Here is a 22,265-nt window from a genome sequence, read left to right as displayed (position 1 = left end):
AAGACGAACAGGAACATCGCCATCTCACTCAACCTGGATAGTATAATTGAAAAATTAGCAAAAAAGCCTCCATGACGCTAAAAGGTCACAAACATAAGTTCCAAAACAAACCAACATGCAGGCTGATAAATCTAACTAAATCAAAAATTGGCAAAATCAATAAAAAAATTGAGAAAATTAACAAAAATCTGACTACAAAAACTAATACTAATCTATGGTGAAAATTGACCGACGTGCCCGATCAGTTTAAATGTATTAAGGATAAGCATTCCTGCTCATTTCTAACTTTTGACGTAATAGACTTACACGTATACCTATCTACCACACAATAACTACTCAAACAAGCTCTAGACTTTGCAAGCAATCATGAATACATCACTGACCAAAACAAGCAAATAATCATGCTCCCTAAAAACTCCATACTAATCCACAATGACAAAACATGGAGAACAAATCTACCAACGAGACCTTTGATGTAACCATGAGTAGCTTTGACAGAGGGGAAACATGCGAACTAGTTAACACATACATGCTATCCCTATTGCCCAGCCAGCTGCGAGAGAACATTGGACTATACAGAGACTATGGACTAGCCATCAGCACAGCATGCGCTCAGACAATCGAAAGACTAAAGAAACTGATATGCAAAATACTTAATCAGCACAAGCTAAAGTTAATCATCAAAGCTAACAAAAAGTCAGTAAACTTTCTCGGCGTAACTCTTAACCTCAACGAAAACACCTACTCACCCTAAACCAAACCTAGCAACACAATGCTATACGTTCATAAAAGCTTTAACCACTCAACAACTGTAACCAAAAACCTACCCAACAAAATTAACTGAAGACTAACTACACTTTTTAGTAATGAGAATGAATTTAACAAAGCAGCACCACCTTACCAGAAAGCACTCAAAAATAGTGGTTATGGCCACTCAGCCAGATGCTAACAGGAGAGAACAAACGTGACATATAGCATGGTACAACCCACTTTTTAAAGTTGACGCACAAGCTAACATAGGCAGAAAGTTTATAAACTTTATTAATAAATACTTCCCCCTACACACCCACTGCACAAACTATTTAATAGAAATACACTAAAACTACCACTCACTAAGCAACCAGCAGAACACAATTACAAGTCGGAATTGCAATTGTAGAATAAGAAATAACTGCCTACTAGACGGAAACTTCCTAGCTATAAACATAATAAAGCAGGTGATAGTGACTAGAGAAGACACAAGAACCGAGAGCACCTACATAAAAGTGTGAAGGAACTGACCGAGTTCTTCTACTTGCTCAACAAGAAAACAAACCACTTGATTGCAAGGCAATGAATGTATATATTTCTCAGCAAATACATAATGGTGCAGTTAAATATATAATAAGCACAGAAGTAACTGCACAAGGTGAGACTTCCAGGTTCTCTTCTTTTGGTCACTTCTGCAATGGCTTTTATAGCTTCTGCTAGTTGCTTAGCTTCACTTCTTGGTAGCATGATCGACTCGACAGCTGATCCTTGGTCGACCGAAGGTATTACCAAGAGGGTCGTGTTGTCTGCTAAAGCGGGGCTCGACCTGATAGTCACGTTAGTCACTTCGGGGTCGGCTTCTCTCCCTGACCAAGCTCTGGTCTCAGTGATTGGTCACCACACTCTACTGCCCTCTGAGGATGGCCTGGAGGCAACTAACTCAGCATTGAGAAAAGAGATCAGCCAGGACCAGAGCCGCTGCTGCCAGGCGCCACACTCCAGGCAATGAACCTCTGCCTGGGCAAATGTGCTGTTGTCTCCTTGCAACCTTTTGGCTCGTATCAAGCTGGCAGCCCTCAGGGATAGTTCCTGCCATTGACAGCTGCCTTTCAGGAGTTGGTGAGCTTGTTCTTCTTGTCGATGATACAAAGGCTCATCAGCTGTTAAACAGCCCCATACAGTCACTTCGAGCGTGACTCAGTTTTAGCTGAGGGCTCTTCGGCACATCTCCTCGGCTTGGCAAGCAAGCTGTCGACTGGCCGATTAGCCTATTTGGACTGGCTTGGCTGTGTGGAAACGACCGTGGATCGCCAAGTCGACTTTGGCTTTGGTGACTCAATCAGCCTTTTGGGTTGGCTCACTCTCTTAGATACGCACCAGTTTATCCTGGCCGACTTGGTATCTGGCTCCTTCTTGAGGGGCCAGCATACCGCAGTCAGCATACGCCAAGCCAAGAGTTGCACATCAACAAGAGGTCGGCGGGCCATTTTCCCTTCTTCACGAAGGTTCTCCACTTGGTCTCGTCAATGAGGTACACAACACACCCGTAATCGCCACCTCAATGAACCTCTTGGTGTGACATCACCTGGTCACGTGAAATATGTTGCCATTGGCAGGGACACACGAAAATGGCAAAGTGCTGTGATACGTGTTGTCTGCTCCTTTGGATGCTGGTGATGACGCCTCAAACATATGTTTGTCAATATATGTATATATATAACAGCTGAATGGTTGGCATTGCACGGGTATTAAAAATCAGCTTTTAAACAATTAGAGATAATGTAGTTGCCTACCACTTGCCATTAGCCTGGCACATTGCCAATGGCTAATTTAAGAAAGCTTACCAATAAGAGCTAACTACTCGCTCTCATGGAAAAGCAAGCATAAAATGTGCGCTGTAATGGAGAGCAGTAGCGTATTTTTACCCACATACTGACATATATCGCCCCATAAATCCATCAATATCGGGTAGCTAAATTGGTAAGGCATTTGCTTAGCAAAAGAAAAGTGCCAAGATCAAGTCTTTTACGATATGGACTCTTCATTTTAATAGCTATAGCTGGAAAAACTAAACTGCACACAGATACACACAGACTTTGAGATTTAAGATATATATATATATATAAATCTCTGTCTGTAATTCAGCTTGTCCAGCTATAGCTATTAAAATATTGGAATGAAGAATCCGTATCACAAAAAATTCGATCTCAGAACCTCCCGTTGGTCAGGCAAAAGCCTTACCAATTTAGCTACGCGAGATTTATGGTTTCTTTGGGCGATATATTTTTCTATATGGGGGAAAATACGCTACCGTTTTCTGCTAGGGCGCAACGTCATTCTATGTATTAATAAGAGCTGTAGATAAATATCTTACTTAAATTAGCCATTGGCAATGTGCCAGGCTAATGGCAAATGGCAGGCAACAAGATTATAAGCTGATTTTTAACACCCACGCAACGCTGGGTATTCCGCTAGTATATATATACATATACATATATACACACGTATATATATTGTATATATAATGTTTATATATAATATATTTTATACATAAAAAATTTATATTATATATGAGAATATTATTTTTGTATAGATGATAATAGTAATAATATTTTTTATATTTTTTGTTTAGCTTTCATTTCACTGTTGACGTTTTTGATCCTAGTCTCATCATCATCCATCCTTCCCTGCAAACAACCATTATTACGTTTGCCATATCATGTTACACCAGGCTGTGAAAACACCCACTTTTGTGCTTACAAGATTGCATACGTCTAGGTTTTGTCACCTGGTCTCCCGATATACACGAGATAAGCGAGGTAAATAGCCCACAACTTCCAGATCAGATACCTGATGACTTCAGTGAACTGTTTGATGATAAGCTAAGTAGCCAACGAGTAACTTGCTGCATTCAACTACGTAGATGAGCAAGTCGACCCAGTTGTTCGACCTACCAGACCAGTCCCGCATGCCTACAAGTCGAGAGTCAAAGGAGCTTTTGATGCTATGATGGAACGAGGTATTATAACACCTGTGTCAATTGATGAGCCTACAAATTGGGTTTCATCAATGGTTATACAGCAGAAGAAAAGTACAGATGACATTAGGGTTTGCATCCACCAAGGTGATCTGAACAGAGCTATAAAGAGACCTCACTATCCAACAAGGACAATCGAGCAGATCACAGCAGAGATTCATGGAGCCAAGTAGTTTATGGCCATAGATGCGCGAGAAGCCTTCTATCATATCAAGCTAGACAAGCAATCGTCATACAGATACCTATGCATGCCTATGAGTTTATGCTCATCAAGTGGCGTGTATCAGAGAGCCAATAAATTGAAGCATGATGTAAACTTAGAAACAGTCCTGGAGAGAAGTAAGGAAACCAACCTAAGCTTTCTGCCCAGAGATATGTGTATAGACGTTCCCAAGTGGTCTACATAGAACATATGCTGTCAGAAAAAGTACTCAAACCTGAGTCCGAGAAGGTCAGAGCGATATCAGCCCTCCCAGATCCTAGTAACAAAGAGGAGTTGCTGATATTCTTGGGTATGACCAAACACTTGGCAAAATTCATTCCTCAACTGAGTGAAATCGTTTCACCTCTCAACCAGTTGCTGAAGAAGCAGACAGAGTAGCAATAAATTGCCAACCATTCCGAAGCCATCAACAACCTTAAATGTAAGATAGCCAGTCTTGCTTTCCTACAGTATTTTGATGTGAGAAAGCCCATCACCCTAAACTGTGATGCCTCGAAGGCTGGTCTTGAGGCAGCCTGCTCACAGTCGGAAAATCCAGTGAGCTACGCAAGCCATGCTATGACAGAAACAGAAACTCATTACTCTCAAATTGAAAAAAGATGCTGGCGGTAGTCTTTGCCTGTCATAAATTTAGGGACTATATTCTTGGTAATCCTGCAATGACTGTGAAAACAGACCATCAGCCACTGGTATCTATTCTCCAAAAACCACTCTCGTCAGCCTGACTCCAGAGAATGGTTCTAAGGATTCAAGGATTTAACATCAATCTGGTGTACAAGTGCAGAAAAGACATGCTCATAGCAGACTTGCTATTGAGAGCTTATCTGCCAGAATCATATGTATCTGAGTTTGAGGCTGACGATTGTATAGTGATCTCTTCTATGTCGATGACTAATTCAAAGCAAGCCGCATTATAACAGATTTTAGAGAATGATTCAACAACCAGAAAGATTATAGAGTACTGCGATGCTAGTTGGCCAAAAACTGACTCAGGACTTCACCCAGAGACCAAACTTTACTTCCCTATACAGGGTGAGATTGGACATGAGAGAGGTGTCCTTTATAGCGGTACGCCTATTGTTGTGCTGGAAGCTCTACGAAACAACTACCTCAAACTGCTCCATCAAGGTCATTCAGGCATTGAGGCAACTTGGAGAAAAACCCGTGTGATCATGTATTGGCTAACATATCAATGAATATTGAAAGCTTTATTCAAAACTGTGAGACATGTCAGACAACTCGGAACCACTAGCAGAAAACTCTAATTAACACATATCTAGTACCCAGTCAGCCGTTCGCAATTATAGCACCAAATCTATTTGAATGGCATCACAAATCCTATCTCGTTATGGCTGATTCATTCTCAAGCTACATAGATTGAAGTCAACCTTCTATCATGTCTTCAGGAGCCGTTATCAACAAGCTGAAGGCCCATTTTGCCAGATTCGGGTCACCATTACAGCTCATATCGGATAATGGACCCCAATTTTTCTCCAATGAATTTCGTGAGTTCACAAAGAATTGCGACATAGAGCATGTTACTAGTGCCTCATGACATAGCCAAGCAAATGGGCTGGCTGAGAGAGCAGTTCAGGCAATCAAGAAGTTTATGGAAAAGAATTTTAGAGGAGGTGATATTTACATGGTTTTTTTGAATCTCAGAAACACTCCTAAAGGAGAGCTCGGCTCACCAGCCCAACGTAACATAAGTAAAAAGGCCGGGCCACCCTTGCCCATTGCAAGATCACTCTTGAAACCAAAAACCATAAACTCTGAGAAAGTTCAAAACCTACTTTCAGAGTGTCGAAAGAAGCAGGCTACTTACACAAATATACATTGCAAAACTTTACCGAGTTTTCAAGCTGGGGCCACAGTTAAAATGCAGGAGAAAGGTTATGGTAGACAAGCACGGGTTATCGGAAAAGAGCCAACTGATAGTTCGTATATCATTAGAACATCAGATGGTACCACTCTCCGCAGAGCTAGAGAGTAGCTTTGCATTGTATCTTTAGGACCAGTCAATAGCCCGAGAGATGATCGTCTTTCTACAAGTCCAACTGTATCAACACCAGAGGCCAGACAATCAAACAATGGAAATCATCCATGTCCGAACTAAACAACCATTCTACAAATCTACAACCAACGATTGCATCTCCACCATCGCCAATCCATGACAAACAATCTACTAACTGTATACCGGTCACATCGATTCCACTAGTCAAAACCATACGTTGTGGTCATGCGATACGTCATCCGTCGAGCCAACCAAACAACCTGTATGACTATAACTAGAAAAAAAGAGATGTGACATTTTTGATCTTAGTCTCATCATCATCCATCCTTCCTTGCAAACAACCATTATTATTTTTGCCACTATATAGTGTGTAATCTTTTGTTTCATGTTTATATATGCATGTAATTAGTTCTTGCTCACACCCTATTTAGTGTGTTTTCTGTTTTTTTGTTGTAGATAGCCTAGGTGATGGGCTTTGATGCCATATGAACTTTTCAGCTAATGCAAACTGTTATTTCCTCACTACAACGTCTACAATCTAGCAATTGCCACTACAATCATACAACATACAAGACACATAACATTACATTCACTAGTAGCAGTATTTTTGCAAATGGCATTACATTCATATATGCTTTGTGTGTGCATTATGAAGGTTGTGGCAATATACAGTATTTGTCATTCTTTATGTGCTGCTCAGCATGTTATATACCCAACCAAAATGAAACACCAACCAGCTTATGAAGCATAGCTATGGTAAGGTGCACGCTATCCAATATTGCTATTTGGTCAATGTTTTAGAGTTGCCTATTCATGTTTTGATATACCCTGAGCAAAGAATTTAAATTACGATGGTATAGTTCATGTACTCCAAAAGCCCAAAACAAATTATGGTTATGCCTATTCAAATTTCTACCATTTTCATCAATTTTTTGTTGTTGTTGCTGTTGTACATGGTGATTTACTGCCATGGTGATCGTTGTATAAAACGTCTCTCCAACAAAAAGAATAAGTGTATCTGTGTTGGCCTAACACTCTTCAGTTGGTTTGGACTCTATTTATTTCTATGGTTTGGACTTCATCTACTTTTATGGATCAGTGTCGTTTAGGGAAAGTTACACCACCGAAAGTTTACATATTTTCAGGAGTTCCAAACAAACTTACGCAGCCTTATAAAATTCTGTTGTAAATTGAGGTATTGAATCAGAAATACGACTTATACACAGACGAAATTATCATTTTTCTAGCTTTTCACATACCAAAAAGATTGTCAGGATTCTTTGATTTTTTCAATGTGTAGCACTAGCATCTTATCTGTGGTTAGTTAAGTTTACACGAGGCTAAAAGTCCTGTGCCAACAGCTAGAGATTTAAATATGCTCTAAAACTGATCACTGTGGCGAAGTATCTCAAATCGACCAAAACTTCTAACTATGTAGAAGATGAACGAGAGTATTATTGCTATCTACCATAGAAGTGCCAACTACAGAGCCTCAGCTCATAGATACACCTCTGGCTTCATGTGAGGAAATCAGCGCAGCCTAAAAAGAGTCACTACATTACCTAGCTGGCTATTGTCAACAGAGTTTGGCAAAGTTGAAGCAAGTATGGGAAGGTTGTTGCATCAGCCCATCTAACACATCTGGTATTTCACACTGTAGGTCAGGTCTTCTGCAATTAAAAAACTTTAAAGAAGGTGCTGTGTGAAGTTTCTGGTAACAAGTTTGCTCTATTTAAAAAGTGGGAGTCAGTCGCGAGAAACTTTGAACCTCATCTTAAGAATAACCATATTTGTACTTTGATAGCTTCTAGATGCATAGAGAATATTGATATGCTACGTGAACTGCTCACTTGTCATCCTGTATTTCAGAAACTAAGGAGAAAGATGGTGAATGTTAGACTTCATATTTTATGTAAAAAACATACCTTCACCTCACAGTCAGTGCAGCTAGGTAGAAAAAGCATGATCATGCGAACACTAGCTAGGAATATTCATCAAGTGTTGTTGAAATTCGATGCTTTCTGTATTCTTACTGCACTCATGCTTGTTGGCTAGTATGTTATGTATATACGTTATAAACGTGTGTAGGTCAGCCATTGCACACAAAATACTACTCTGGCATAGCTTGCTATAGTACTAGTACAGCTCAGCTTCTTTGACTTGTTTATTCAAAGTTAATAATTTTTATTGTAACATTACTATAAAGGATTTTCCATGTAGTATAATATGCTTTTTTAGTATTCAGTTTTTATTATAGAAAAGTGTTCAACTTTTATGTTGTACTACATACTTCTTGCACTTTTAGTTACAATCATTGTTCGTCATAAATTTGCGGTTGTCCATTAGTTTGCATAAAACAAGCCTGTTTATAATTTTTATAACTACTAAAAACAAAAAAAATTGGCAAGTGATGGTATTAGAAATATCATTTTGAATACATTAAATTGTTTGTTTGGGGGCCTAAAGTTTTGAAGTTGCAAGTAAACACAATTTAGCTAAGACATTCTAGCACATATAACAGGAGTTATTTACTATGAAGTAGCAGACAACTTATAAATATAGAGTTGTCATTTTTAAAACTGCAGTGTAAGTTAGAGCAAAACCTGAGTTTTTTTTGTGGTATTCTTGATAGCGTTCTAAGGCTACCCAAAGTAGTTTTATTGGCTGATAAACAAAGACAGGTAAGAGCGGTCCATTGTAGGCCATTATATTTCTATATAAAAGTAGGCGTGACCGATGTTTGTTTGGAACTTTCGGTGCGTTTGTATAGGCTCTGTTGGTGGCGTAACTTTCCCTAAACGCCACTGCTATGGATCTATGACTCGATTTTTTTTTCAAAAGACTTATCAGAGGATCAAGCTATTCTCTTTGTAAGCATTTATCTTTTTGCTAACCCAACCGACCCCAAGGTCAAAATAAGTTATACGTCTTTCGGTACACATCTCGTGACGATAGGTCTTAAAAACGTTTACCATATATTGAGAAGCTTAGACTCCGTCAATCCACGTAGACTTACCTAGGTATTAGGGACATCATTAGAAGGTAAATGTTATACATTGCTGCTATTCTTTGATGCAATGTTATGAAGATTGAAAAAATGGATGATTAGGCCTACTTATTAGATCCACAGCTTTCTACAAGGCAGATCACAGCTAGTCATACTAGATGGTTGCGCGTATAGCTCTCTCCTGAGTTTATCTGACGTTCCTCAAGGATATAGTCTTGGACCAGTACTATTTTTACTAATCATAAACGACTTGCCAGAAGGTATAGACTGCTCCGTAGCTCTGTTTGCCGACGATACTCTTCTCTATCAGGAAGTTTCATTTATCCTACACGTTACATTATTTCAGCAAAACCTATCTTAACTTGGAACGGGCTTAGAACATGGGCAGAAAGATGGGGAATGGAATTCAATGTTAACACGAGCAAAATTTTAGTGTTCAACAGTCTCACCAAGGTTTTTATGCTGGTAAACAAGCTCAATGGCAAAGTACTGAAACAAGTAGCAGAAAAGTTGGTACCTAGGAGTGACATTAGAAGAGAATTTGAGATTCAATAAGCAAAATTAAAATAATCTAAAATTACAACAGCAAAGAGGCAACTAAGCATGATCAAGCGTGCACTTCATTGGCCACCTTAAAGGGCTAGGGGCCTAAGCTCTTAGCATATAAATCTCTTTGTCTGCCTCATCTTGAGTACACAGCTGCAACCTGGAATCTAAATAATCTTGATATTATTCCGCTACAACAACGAAGACAACAACAGCCACTACGTTTGTTAATGAGAATCTCCGAGGTTCAGGGTCAGGGTTTTGTATTCAGGGTTTTTAATTTGTCAACAAATGCTTATACCTGGATCTCCAAAAAATTTTTTTTTCTCTCAAGTTATAAGTTGGACTTGCTGCGATAATGACATATTCAAGCAAGCCAAATCTGCGATTTCTGTTATCCAAAGCTGCTTGTTAATATATTATTCAAGGGGTTCTTATCCTTCATCTCCTTCCCTGATGTAACTATTCTTATGTTAGTTGGTAAGCCAGACTTTTAATTTACCATGTGGAGAGTGCTATCGGTGCATACACCACATGCATTTTTTCTAATCCTGGATCCAATGATTCTCTATCAAAGATGAGCAATTTTTTTATAACTTCTGCTTTTGGTGTGGTTTCTGGGTTGGTAGACAAAATAGCTTTTTCTATCATCTCCATAAATGTATAGACTAGCATTGCAGTGTATTTGATCAGACAGATAAACATGTTGATGCGCATTCATATGACACAAGGGTATGCCCAAGAATCTCACAACAGCACGTTTTTTGAAATGCTTGGATGACATGTTAGACCTCCTTAAAATGCACAAGTGCTCCCCTGTGAGTTAAAATTCATGGGTTGAGTAGCCGTTGTATTGTTAAAGGTTGACTTGCAATAAAATTCACATTACAGTTATTTGGTATCAAAAGATTCGCCATGTCTTACTCTGTTGTGTTGTAGGTGCAAAATATGTAGGAATGTGATTAAAAGCTCTTAAAAGCTCAAAAACGAACAGAAAATCGCAGCCACACGAGACCGCTGTAGTTTGGATTCGTTTTCCAAAACGGCTAAAATGTGACGTATGTGTGCGAGATGGTTTATGTTTACACTTTCACGCATCCTTATTCGTCGAAATATTTTCACAAATATACTTCACGCTTGCAATAAAAACCATGTCTATTGTTCTTACGCGTCTGTTTTATCGGCATCGTAATGCTGCAACTTTGAGCACTAATATCTCAAAACTTAGCATAAAAATTTGTTTAATTTTTTAAACTTAGCTTGAACGATTGCATATCATTCTCTGATAAAAATGATGAGCCTTTTGGTCCGCTATGATGGTCGAAAAATGCTATAGAAATTGTTCGCGCCATATGGCGGGAATTGTAAGTCACATGATCAGATAATGTTAGTTTCAGTTCAAGTTTGATCTATCGCAAATAGCAAACACGCTTTCTCGTATTAAACTTGTTAATTTCAATTCGTCATAATGTCTAACGCGCCACATCGTGTTTGTGCAGCTGCAAGCTGAGAAGCACCTTTTTTCTTGGCCAAGAGCAGAGAAAAGACCAGACCTTCACCGGGCGTGGAGCAACTGGGTGAAGCTGGATGTGATAAACTTTATTTATTCGCCTGCTTACTCTTACCTTTGTTTTCGCCATTTCAAAGACAACATGTTTTCTAACCTGTTTGCATACTCCACATGTCACCAAAGCACGTGAGTAATTTATTTTATGAACTACTTTTATTAGTAGTAGTAACTCGGGTTATTTTCTAGTATTCTCCTAATACTACTGTATTAATCTATATTTAATATAACAATATTAATGTCATTTAATTGTAATATGATATTATTAGTATTTTATCTTTTTAATTACTTGTATTATTCTTGTTATAATAACAAAACTAATTCATACTGCATATCTATCTGTAAAACGTAATATAACATTATTTTATCAAGTTTCACGATTAATTTCGCCAAATTTCTTAACCCCACTCACTTATAGATATGTTATATAAAATAGTTATTGTCATTTCCTGGTATCATCGTTAATAGCATATTAATATTATTAGATGATTATTATTAGTATTAGATGAAGAGTTTGTGCCAACCACTGAAGACTTGGAAGAGTTTGAGCGCTATGTTGGCCAGCGTCAAACGCTCTCCAAGTACATGTAAGATAGAGCTGAACTTAACCAAACTTGACAAAATATAAAGAATATCCATAGAGTTATTACTCACATTTTTATGTTTACAATATCATGGATTCTGATCAGGTTTTGTAAAATCGGTGTCATGATTGCATGGCTATATATTTATTCTTTTTCTGATCAAGCAAATATGATATAATAACAGGAAATGATGTTGTACAAATCTTATTGCAAGTCAACTATTTTGTTGTGATTTCAGACTCGAATCCTCCTTCAAAGAGGAGAAAATAATAGTAAGTGTGACAGCACTCCAGCGACTATTTCACTGTCATGCCTGCGCCCTCTCCTGCTCATTCAGGATGGTGCGAGAAGGCGGGTGGGTAGAGTTCAAGGTTACATGTGCCTCCTGTCACCAATCGTACACTTGGGAAACAACTGTCAGGGTGAACAGAGCTCACATCATCAACCCCCTGCTGGCAGCTGCATCACTCTTTTCTGGCGAATGCCTTACGCAGAACCTCCGTTTTCTGTCACTCCTGAACATCGCGATACCAAGCCACAGCGTTTGCCTCTACCAACAAAGAGAATACTTACATGGTGTGAGTGTTAATATTTACCCATAAACTTGGAAAATGTGAGTAAAAGCTTGGCACACTAATTGAATAACGACATTTAGAAACAATTTTTTTCTTGAAATGAAAATATGTCATCCTTCAAGCGAAATATATTATAATTTAAACTTCTGATTCTTCATCATAATATAGCACAAAAAAGGGGAAGAGGATTCTACATTCCTAGACTAATGATAATAATACAAATTAATCTTGTATAATGAAGTTTTACAATATTTTACAGTGTATTGCTGAGGAGTACACCCTGCATAACGAGGGATTGATGGCAGCAATCAATTGGGAGCTTGATTTGGCAGGTGACTGCAGATGCGATAGTCCGGGGCATTGCGCACTATACGGGGCCAACACTATGATGGATCAGAGCTGCGGTTTACTAGTCAGCAGCCATCTTGTCAAGGTAAAACTTTGACAGTTTTTACTTCACAGCCTGACAAAAACCCAAATTTTTTAGTAGTTATCAATACATCAACATGAAGTTGCTGATCTAGCTAAATAATTCATTCAAATAATATGAAAGTGATTGTTGGTCGTAACTTTCTTTACTTTGCAGTCAACGGAGACCACCAGCTCTAACGCCATGGAGCTGGAAGGCTTCAAGCGATGCCAGTCCGATCTAATTTCCCGCGGCCTGAGAGTGAGGTCCATTACAACGGATGTTGTTACAAAGGTTGTGTGCATACTGCAAAGCTTGTGTTTTGGCTTATGCCGCAAATTCGTCGCGGTGAGCGACGGCCTTTACCTGCCTGCTTGGTGTCTAAGATTCGGGCTCTTTTCCCACCAACGGATGATGAAGAAGAGTTTGCAGACTTGCAAACAAGATTTGCGGCATTAGCCAAAACACAAGATTGCAGTATGCACACAACCTGTTCCGAGCATTTGGCGATGGCTCTCCAAATGGGAATAGATTATCTACCAAAACAATTATTGAAAAACAATAATTGCTGATCATCAAAATAATCTCAATCTTTATATAATGAAATCATAAAACTAATACACTCTCTACTGTAGTAAGTGTACAAGCCAAATATAACAGTTCTCCTTGTGTTCCACGAGTTCAGAATATTTGTGTTCAACCGATGCATTAAATGTGTAACACAAGAATTGTAGATAATGCTTGACACATTAGCATAGCTTTGGTGTTGTTGGCATTAAATGAAAATCCAACTCACTATGATATCGCAGGTAATTATTCCACCCCAACTCAAGGGGTGCAGGCGCCACAAGTTCGTCCACACCAGGATGCATACACAGGCATTCATGCTCCCCACAGTCATGGAGTCGATGCACAAACTCAGCATCATGGCAGCACAAACATTCAGGAAGAGATGGCATGTCTTGACAGCGCTTGCAGACACACCACTCTGTAGCCGGTGGTATTAGCTCCTAAAGAAATGAACAGATATGTCTATGCAACCATAGCTAATACATCAGGTCGATGTTATCCAACAGTATATCAGTGCAGCACTAGATTTAAATATTAAAATTCTTAATGTTGTCATTCGAGAAACATCTGTAATTATTTTTTCGCAATTTGAAGCGATAATTATCATCACTAAAATCATATACATGTATATATAATAATATTCGTTCTATCACTCTTTAGCTAAAACTATTACTACTAGCTAGCTTGGCACATAAGAGCTGGCTAGTGGCGGTGCTTACTTGCTGGGAGGTTGGATTCTGTTGAGGATCTTCTTCAGATAGAGCGTCAGGCTCGAAACGCCAGGGTCTTAACTCTTCAGAATTTGACATTTTTTATGATCGCAACTCAGACATGTACACGTACGTTGAAATGTCGGACGGAATGGCCAAGCTGAAACTGTAAAGTAGCAAGCATCTATATGTAATACGGGGGTCTTAGGTAAAACCCGAAGTGTTTGTCATAAACTATTGCTACGATAAGTTTTATATTAAGCTTTTTATTGGCCTTACAATTCACGCGAGAACATCACGTGACAAGACAATAACCAAACTCCGCGGATACGTCATCGAAATCAAGAGATTCCAATCTACTGCGGCTTTTCGTTTTTGAGCTTTTAAGAGCTTGTAATCATATTTCCACATATTTGGCACCTACAACTCAACAGAGTAAGACATGGCGAATCTTTTGATACCAAAAACTGTAATGTGAATTTTGTTGCAAGTCAACCTTTAAAAAGTGCAGGTTTCTTGTATGATGAGGTCAATGCAACCCATCTTATATTGATCATTGCTAAACTTCAAGAATTCGCAAATTTATAGCTAGCCACTTTTGAATTACTGTGAAATGGAACTTTAAAATACTATAAATATATAGTTTTCACCTTTAATTGAAATAGGGGTATATAAATTATTGCCAGAGTTTTTATGATGCCACATAGATGTCAGTTCCTTAATATATTGGTGACATAAAAACACACCAATTGAAGCAAATCATGTTTCAAAAGTGTTTCAATCATAAGTTTTAAACTTTCGATTCTGTATATATATATATACATGTATATATATACATGTATATATATATACATGTATATATATACATGTATATATATATACATGTATATATATATACATGTATATATATATATATGTATATATACATGTATGTATATATACATGTATGTATATACATGTATGTATATATATATATATGTATATATACATGTATGTATGTATATATATATATATATATATGTATATATACATGTATGTATATATATATGTATATATACATACATGTATATATATATGTATATATACATACATGTATATATACATGTATATATATATAAAACCAGTTATCAAATGACTAAAATAAATTTATTGCACTACAATATTGTTTTGTATGGTTTACATTAAAATCAAAAGCACAGCTTCAAATCTGAGCAAACCCCACACGTCAGGTGTTAAAACTCTACTAAGTTAATGCAGTTGTAGGGGAGGGTAGGGCACTTTGAACACAAAAAATGCATGTGTCAACGTGCCCCGGTAGGGGGTACGTTGAAACACCCTATGTGGCATGTTGAAACGTCTTTGACTTTCATAGTAAATTTTAGTTTTTGAGTGGTTTTCTTGAAATTTATTTTCAGCCAAACAATTCAAATTACCACTAGTTGTCTGAGCAAGAAAAACTTGAAAATAATTGGCTATGAACTTCAGAACACTGTGTGCAACAATAATGACAAACAAACCTCCACAGTACAACAAAAAATATATACATGTTGATCTGAAGATCAAGCCTTTCTTTCTATAGTTAGCATTTGCAGTCGTGATATCAATATTGTTCATAAATTTAGGGGTTCATCATGAGGATTAACTTTTAGCAATGTCATCAAGGTTTGTATTAAACCACAGCTTCAACGCTACTCGAGCTGTTCCTCTTCATAAGAATAGAGTCCTGAGCAAGTTTGAGATACATGTATGTTGCAACTTTCCCCTCTATTTGTATCATTAAACATGTTGCAACTTGCCCCATACCCTTTGCGTTTCAACGTGCCCCAAATAACTCTGAGAAACCAAACTTTTCATTCTAACTCAGGATGTTGTAACATCATGAAGTTGTTGGGTGCATTGTGAAGAGAACTTGTCTATAGCCGACTCCACTCACTTTTGTTAACATGGGATGATGTACAAAGAAGATATGCAATTCTCTAAATTTGGATATAAAAATAAAAGAGCAAAAAATTACCAATAAATTTTACAAAATCATGGCTCACCTAAACTGCTGTTCTTCTCATTTCATGCAATCAAGATATCTCATAAGATGACCTACCCTAGGACACTTATATTTCGCTAGTATTTAGTTTCGTGAGTAGCATACAGAGTAAAATTTCACTGCAACTTAATTTCGCAGCTCTGATGAGTGCGAAAATATAGTGATGTGAAAATAAATGCAGTGGAACAAACATAATTAGATTCCTCAGGTTCAGTTCACCGCAGGCCTGTATTCACTGGTTGCAAGTTGGGGCGGCTAATGTTAGGCGACTAGTTATGAACACCTGGGGTGTTGAGGGGGCGGTGTAAGCCCCCAACAGATTTTTCTTATGTAGGGCCTCAGCCGGGCCTCCCGTGTGAAGTTTTAAAAAATGTTATCGGAAAGTATCAACATTTTTCTGTTTTTTTTTAGATTTGTTTTGTTTTAGGTGATGTGACTGACGAGACGTTTTTAAATTAACATAGGCAAAACTTGACCACAGTTAAAACGCTAAGAAAAAAGTCATCTTTTTCTTTTGAGCGTTTTAACAAAGATCAATTTTGCGGATTTTATTTTAAGTTCATTCGGAGGTTTTCACGCTTTCGATGGGACATGGCCAAGCGGATGTTTGGTAAAACTTGATATTTTGCAAACCTTTATAAAGGTCGTTATCAAGAATATTTTGCCACTGATAAAGATAATAATGACGCCTAAGAACCACTAAAAGTTGATGTTTGTCTCTATGGCTTCGAATAGAGTGATATTCTACTGCGATAAAAACCGTCTCCATAACCGTTCGGCAAATAACTTTTCGAATAAATGATGTTGAGGTCGAGTTATCTGATGCAATTTATCATTGCGTGGGAACGGACCAAATAAATCCTTTCGAGTTAACCTTTTGTTTGAGATGAAGTGTTACATTTTATCCGAGAGCGAGTTTTCTGAGTTTGACTGTACTTAGCCGCGGAAAGTTCTTAAAAAATTGGGACGGCTCAGCCGGCCAGCCGCTCCAGGGAATACGGGCCTGGTTCACCGATAAGAAAACAATTTCAATTTGGGACTAGTTTGTAATTGTGAACCGCAGGTAGAATGGAATGGGCGAGGTCGATAATGCAATTTGATCGCTTGCTGCCATTTGTTTCTTGGACTATCAATAATCAAAGCTATTTAATTTCATGTTTTCGCTCGTTCGTTATGATAATTTAGATTCGCACATGAAATTTTCGCGAGAGGATGACTCCGCGAAAACGCGAAAGTTAGATGAGGTGAGTACATAAGTGTCCTAGGGTAGAAAGCTCTTTAATTAGTGAGGTAAGAATTCAAATGGTGTAAAAAGCAAGAAATTTGAGGTGTGTTCAACGTGCCCCACTCTCCCCTACATATCATCTTCCAAAAGTAAAGCCCAATGTTTAAACAAGTGTGCTATTACACAATAAATGTTTTCTTCTGGATCTGCAAGCACTGATCAGCTCATTTTTGGTGTTAAGGGTGTTGGATAGCTGTTGCAAATTATAATATGCTTCTCAGCCTGGCAAAGATTGCATTGCTTGCTAGTTGCAATGTATGACCTTGCCTTTCTAATCACTTTCCAGGTTACATCGTATCTCTCTCCTGCATCTTTCAGGCTCCATATAAATTGGCTTAACGACGTAACAGTCCTTTTATTCTCATTTCTAAAAGAGCTCAGATGATTGATGTATCTATTTTTCAATGTACCAGCTGTTATACATACATATGTTTCTTGTGTATATATATATATCAGTAAAACAGACTATAACTTTAGATAAAACACTTCATTGCTAATAGGCACAATTTTTAGAGCAATTTGCTAGCGGGATGGACTGCTCCAGTATTCTCCAGTTGATGGAATAATTGGTGTTGACATCTTTTAATCGCCATATGTGGTTGCGAGGCTCAGTGGCAGTTCTTTTGTTTCGCTGTATGAACGACGCTTTTTGATTGTTGTAGCGCGTTTTAAATGCAGTTTCTGTCAGGCCAATGTATATTGTTAGGTACGACATCTGTCACCATACTTGCTAATATTAGATATGACCTTTGTCACCATACCTTATATTGTTAGATACGACCTCTGTTACTATACCTTATATTGTTAGGTGCGACCTCTGTCACCATACCTTATATTATTAGCTACGACCTCTGTCACTATACCTTATATTGTTAGGTATGACCTCTGTCACCATACCTTATATTATTAGATATGACCTCTGTCACCATACCTTATATTATTAGATATGACCTCTGTCACCATACCTTATATTGTTAGATATGACCTCCGTCACCATACTTTGTCCGAATGGTCGACGACAAGCTATTAAAGTTACTCCCAACAAAACTGTTCTTCAGGTTAGTTAATATCTCATAATAAATTTTTATAATTTTACAATTGACAATGCTCTTTTTACTCCCTAAGTTTTTGATATAAATATATTTGTGAATTATGCATAATAGTAGGTCCATCTTGCTGAACTGAGAACAGTTGCTTTTAGCTAAAAAAATTTCATTGTTTTCTATCGATCTATATATATATATATATGCTCTATGTGTCATTTCATCCTGCTTTAGATTCTTGAAGAAGTTTGTGAGAAAAGAGGATTTGATCCAGTTATTCATGACCTCAAGTATGTACTTTCATTTCAGTTATTCACGACCTGAAGTATGTAATTTCATGTCAGCTATTCATTACCTGAAGTATGTACTTTCATTTCAGTTATTTATGACCTGAAGTATGTACTTTCATATCAGCTATTCATGACCTGAAGTATGTACTTTCATTTCAGTTATTCATGACCTGAAGTATGTACAGTGGAACCTCAGTTCTCGAACATAATCCATTCCGGAAGGTTGTTCAAAAACCGAATTGTTTGAGATCCGAAACAACTATTCCCATTAGAATTAATGTATGTAAATTTTAATCCATTCCAAGTTCAGAAAACAACTTCTGTAAAGTATTTTTTTAGTATTTTACACCATAAACTGTACTGTATACTACATAATATAAATATAAACAGGTAGATATAGATCGTGTTTATTTTTAATGAAGGATTTTCTGACTATGATGATGAAAATAGAAAACAAAAAGTAAACATTTCGTATGTTTGCTCATAAAACATCGAAAAAATTTTAGGTCAAGATACAATACCAAAAATTGCAGAAATAGGATATGAAACAGCGAAAAATACAACAAATCAATTTCATCAAAAATCGTAGAGAAAGGAAAATATAAACAGCAATGGCACGTTTACTTCACATCTTTGAAGGAGAATCCTCTTCTAAAACAATTTATGGTAACTCAAGTGGAGGAGTTGTCTCCATAGCAAATCTCCTCGGTAGAGGGATGTCGTCCCAGATGGTTTCTTCATTTTTGTAAAGAATTTATGAAGTGTAACTTGCTTCGCCCTTTGTTCACGAGCGTTTCCATGCTGTCCTGAACATTTAATTCTAATACGCATGCTCTGGTTTGGTCGAGAACTGAATTTAGGTTCGAGATCCGAGACGAACAAATCTCAATTTTTTTGGTCGAAAACCGAATCGGTCGAGAACCGGAGCGTTTGAGAACCGGAGCGTTTGATAACCGAGGTTCCATTGTACTTTTATTTTAGTTGTTCATGACCTGAAGTATGTACTTTTATATCAGTTATTATTGCCATGAAGTGTGTGATTTGGTTTTAGTCATTTATTGATTTTAGCTACCAACTGTTAATAATTTACATGTAGATTGTTCTTTCACTCGCATGCACATGCATCTTGATAACATTTTCTATCAGGCATGGAAGAAACACGCTAGACATCGGAGCAACATTTCGATTCTCAGGTGTTCCAAACAACGGCAAACTAGAATTGGTCAGTGTTAAACTTTTTATTTAATAACTACAAATCATCTTTATTGTTTATGCTAGCGATTGAGAAATCTCCTATTTTTCATCATTTTCAGTTTGCTTTGAATATCTTTCTGAATTAGTAAATTGCCTTTAGTTTGGAAACGTAGTGATATTACTGCTCGCCTAATGAATAAACTTTGGAGAAAGCTCAATAAAAAAGCTCAATACGTGTTTTTTTTGTGTTATTTCCATGAGTAAGGCATATAAAGTAAGGCATTGAGAATGCACATAATAGTGTGAGGGGTTAAAGGAACTGCGTCCCCTAAAAAGGCTGTCAAATGTCCTGAATGGCTAAACTTTTGGATCGCAAAATATTTTGGCAGTTTTTTCCTTGAGTTTATCCGAATATGCTTCACTTATTGTGATTTTAATAACCTCTCACTGTTAGTATTATTCTTTCCATGTTCTTAGATCTTTTCAAACATTAGCCTCTTTTTCTGGCATGAATAAATTATTTACATGCTAAGTTTTTATCACATCGGTTTAGTGACTAGACATGACATTAAGATACGAGCCGTTTGGCGCACCTATAAATCTCTAATGCTTTGTGTGATTTTAAAGCGGGCACAAGCCATGTTATTTGCTTTTCTGTGCTCTAACTCTAACTTCGTATCCAAATCGAGAATTTCTTGTTAGTAGCTACTACCGTAAAGCATTCCACAAATTCATTAAGCAGAAACTCACGAAAGTGACTGATACTTAGAAGCTTTTTAAACTCCAAATTTTTTTCCTTTAGTACTCGGCTGCTAATCCCTGTGATGTCTTATGATATCTGAAGGTCAAAAGGGAAGCCGCTAGAAGTTTGGTATCAGAAATTGTCATAGCTTTAACCCTTGAATCAGGAGAGCGAAGAATGAAGACATTAAGCACTGATAGAACATTGGCTGATATGGTTAGAGCTTTTCAAGAACCCGGCGAGTGAGTAAGATCTACTCTGCATTGCGTATAGAGAAAGTCAGTGAGTCTTAAATGCCTTGATGATTTCCTAGGTTGCTTGGTGCCTCCGCACTGATGATAAACAACACTTATTAACGCATTTCATTACGATGTCGTTTCTTTGAACCACTCGCAATGATTTTATTTCAAGAAATCTTCTAAAAGATGATGGAGATAAACAGCCTGTTGTAATTAATATGAGAGAAGAAGTCATTGGAGTTGAGGCATTAGAATATCTGACTCTGCAGTCTATCGGACTCATCTACGGCAAGGTGGCACTCAGGTACTTTCACGCTTTTAAGTTTTCTTTCTATCATTTTTATTCTGGTTCACACTATATCGCCGTATGACGTCATTTTCTATTTTGGCGTACATCATCAATTATGTGAACCGTGAGAATATGGCATCGACGAAACAACGCGGATACGTCGTGAAAGTTTGCAGCTGTCAAACTTTCCCGATATTTCGTCGAGCATCAACGACTGCCTTTTTAATGTGAACCATTTCGGCGATGGTAATTCGTGGTTAGAATAGCGTGATTTATTTATTTCTCTTCATGATAGTTGCTGTGAGAGTTGTATTTAATTCAAACATACGAAAACAAAGAGGTTTCTTCTCGGAAAAAAGAAAAATGAGAACACTACATCACGGAGTATTTGCTGATGCAAACACGGATGGGTTTATGATAGTGTGAACATGGTTATCATCAATGATCACCGAAGTATTGTGGCATCAACGCCGAAATACGGAGATATAGTGTGAACTTAAGAGATTAACTAGATGATTTGTCTCTAAGTGGGCATGTTTTCTTTTTAAATATCACATATCATACATAGTACATGTATATGGCATCTGTACCGCTGCATGGCATGCTTTATTGAGTATAAACATTTATGTGAAGCTAGATCACAAATAGTCAAAACTATTGAGATCTTGTTTAGGTTGGTGCACAGATTTGTACCTGAGGAAGTTCTTCATGAGATCTCTAATGAACTACAAGTCAAAAAACGTAAATTAAAGAAAACAACTGTGGAGTCTGTAGCGATAAGGAGTGAGATGGTCAGGCCTATCAACCAGGTTAGTTCGACCCTATGGAGTACTTACTGCCAATAAGCAGGGTTGCAATGTTCTCAGGAAAAATTCAATATTTCCCAGATGGCTGGAAAAAACAAGTATTTAACGAGAAAAATTGTGATTTACTGGGAAAATTGGCAAAAACTCCAGTTCATAAAAACTCTTCCTTCTGACATCAATTAAAATAATTAGTCTTTCACAACATGGTGGACTTTATATTACATTCATGGAGAATTCATGATACAAACTGAATATTTTAGTTCGTTAAAAAATCACCTCTTGATTTGCACTCAAGAGCCAAATATTTGCTGTGTTGACAGCCACTCAGTCTCGAAGTAGACTAA

At 37.5% G+C, this 22,265-nt stretch overlaps 1 protein-coding gene across 3 annotated transcripts in view; it reads left to right on the top strand.

Annotated features, from left to right (window-relative positions):
• The first annotated feature begins 8,851 nt into the window (after positions 1 to 8,851).
• The window catches only part of LOC137397135 (tether containing UBX domain for GLUT4-like), a 36,293-nt gene continuing 22,879 nt past the window's right edge, over positions 8,852 to 22,265 (top strand). For 2 of the 3 annotated variants that reach the window (XM_068083432.1, XM_068083422.1), the window contains exons 1-7: positions 8,926 to 9,066; positions 18,297 to 18,376; positions 18,596 to 18,651; positions 19,798 to 19,873; positions 20,690 to 20,829; positions 20,999 to 21,130; positions 21,789 to 21,924. In XM_068083432.1, coding sequence (XP_067939533.1) covers positions 18,299 to 18,376; positions 18,596 to 18,651; positions 19,798 to 19,873; positions 20,690 to 20,829; positions 20,999 to 21,130; positions 21,789 to 21,924 — 618 coding nt within the window. In that variant the 5' untranslated portion in view covers positions 8,926 to 9,066; positions 18,297 to 18,298. Of the gene's footprint in view, positions 8,895 to 8,925; positions 9,067 to 18,296; positions 18,377 to 18,595; positions 18,652 to 19,797; positions 19,874 to 20,689; positions 20,830 to 20,998; positions 21,131 to 21,788; positions 21,925 to 22,265 lie in introns of those variants that run through there. The other variant, XM_068083428.1, reaches the window with a different exon arrangement.

This window comes from Watersipora subatra, chromosome 1, assembly GCF_963576615.1.
Source record: "Watersipora subatra chromosome 1, tzWatSuba1.1, whole genome shotgun sequence".
NCBI lineage: Eukaryota > Metazoa > Bryozoa > Gymnolaemata > Cheilostomatida > Watersiporidae > Watersipora > Watersipora subatra.
Note: the sequence above shows the minus strand (reverse complement) of the source record. Positions and strands in the feature narration are given on the sequence as shown.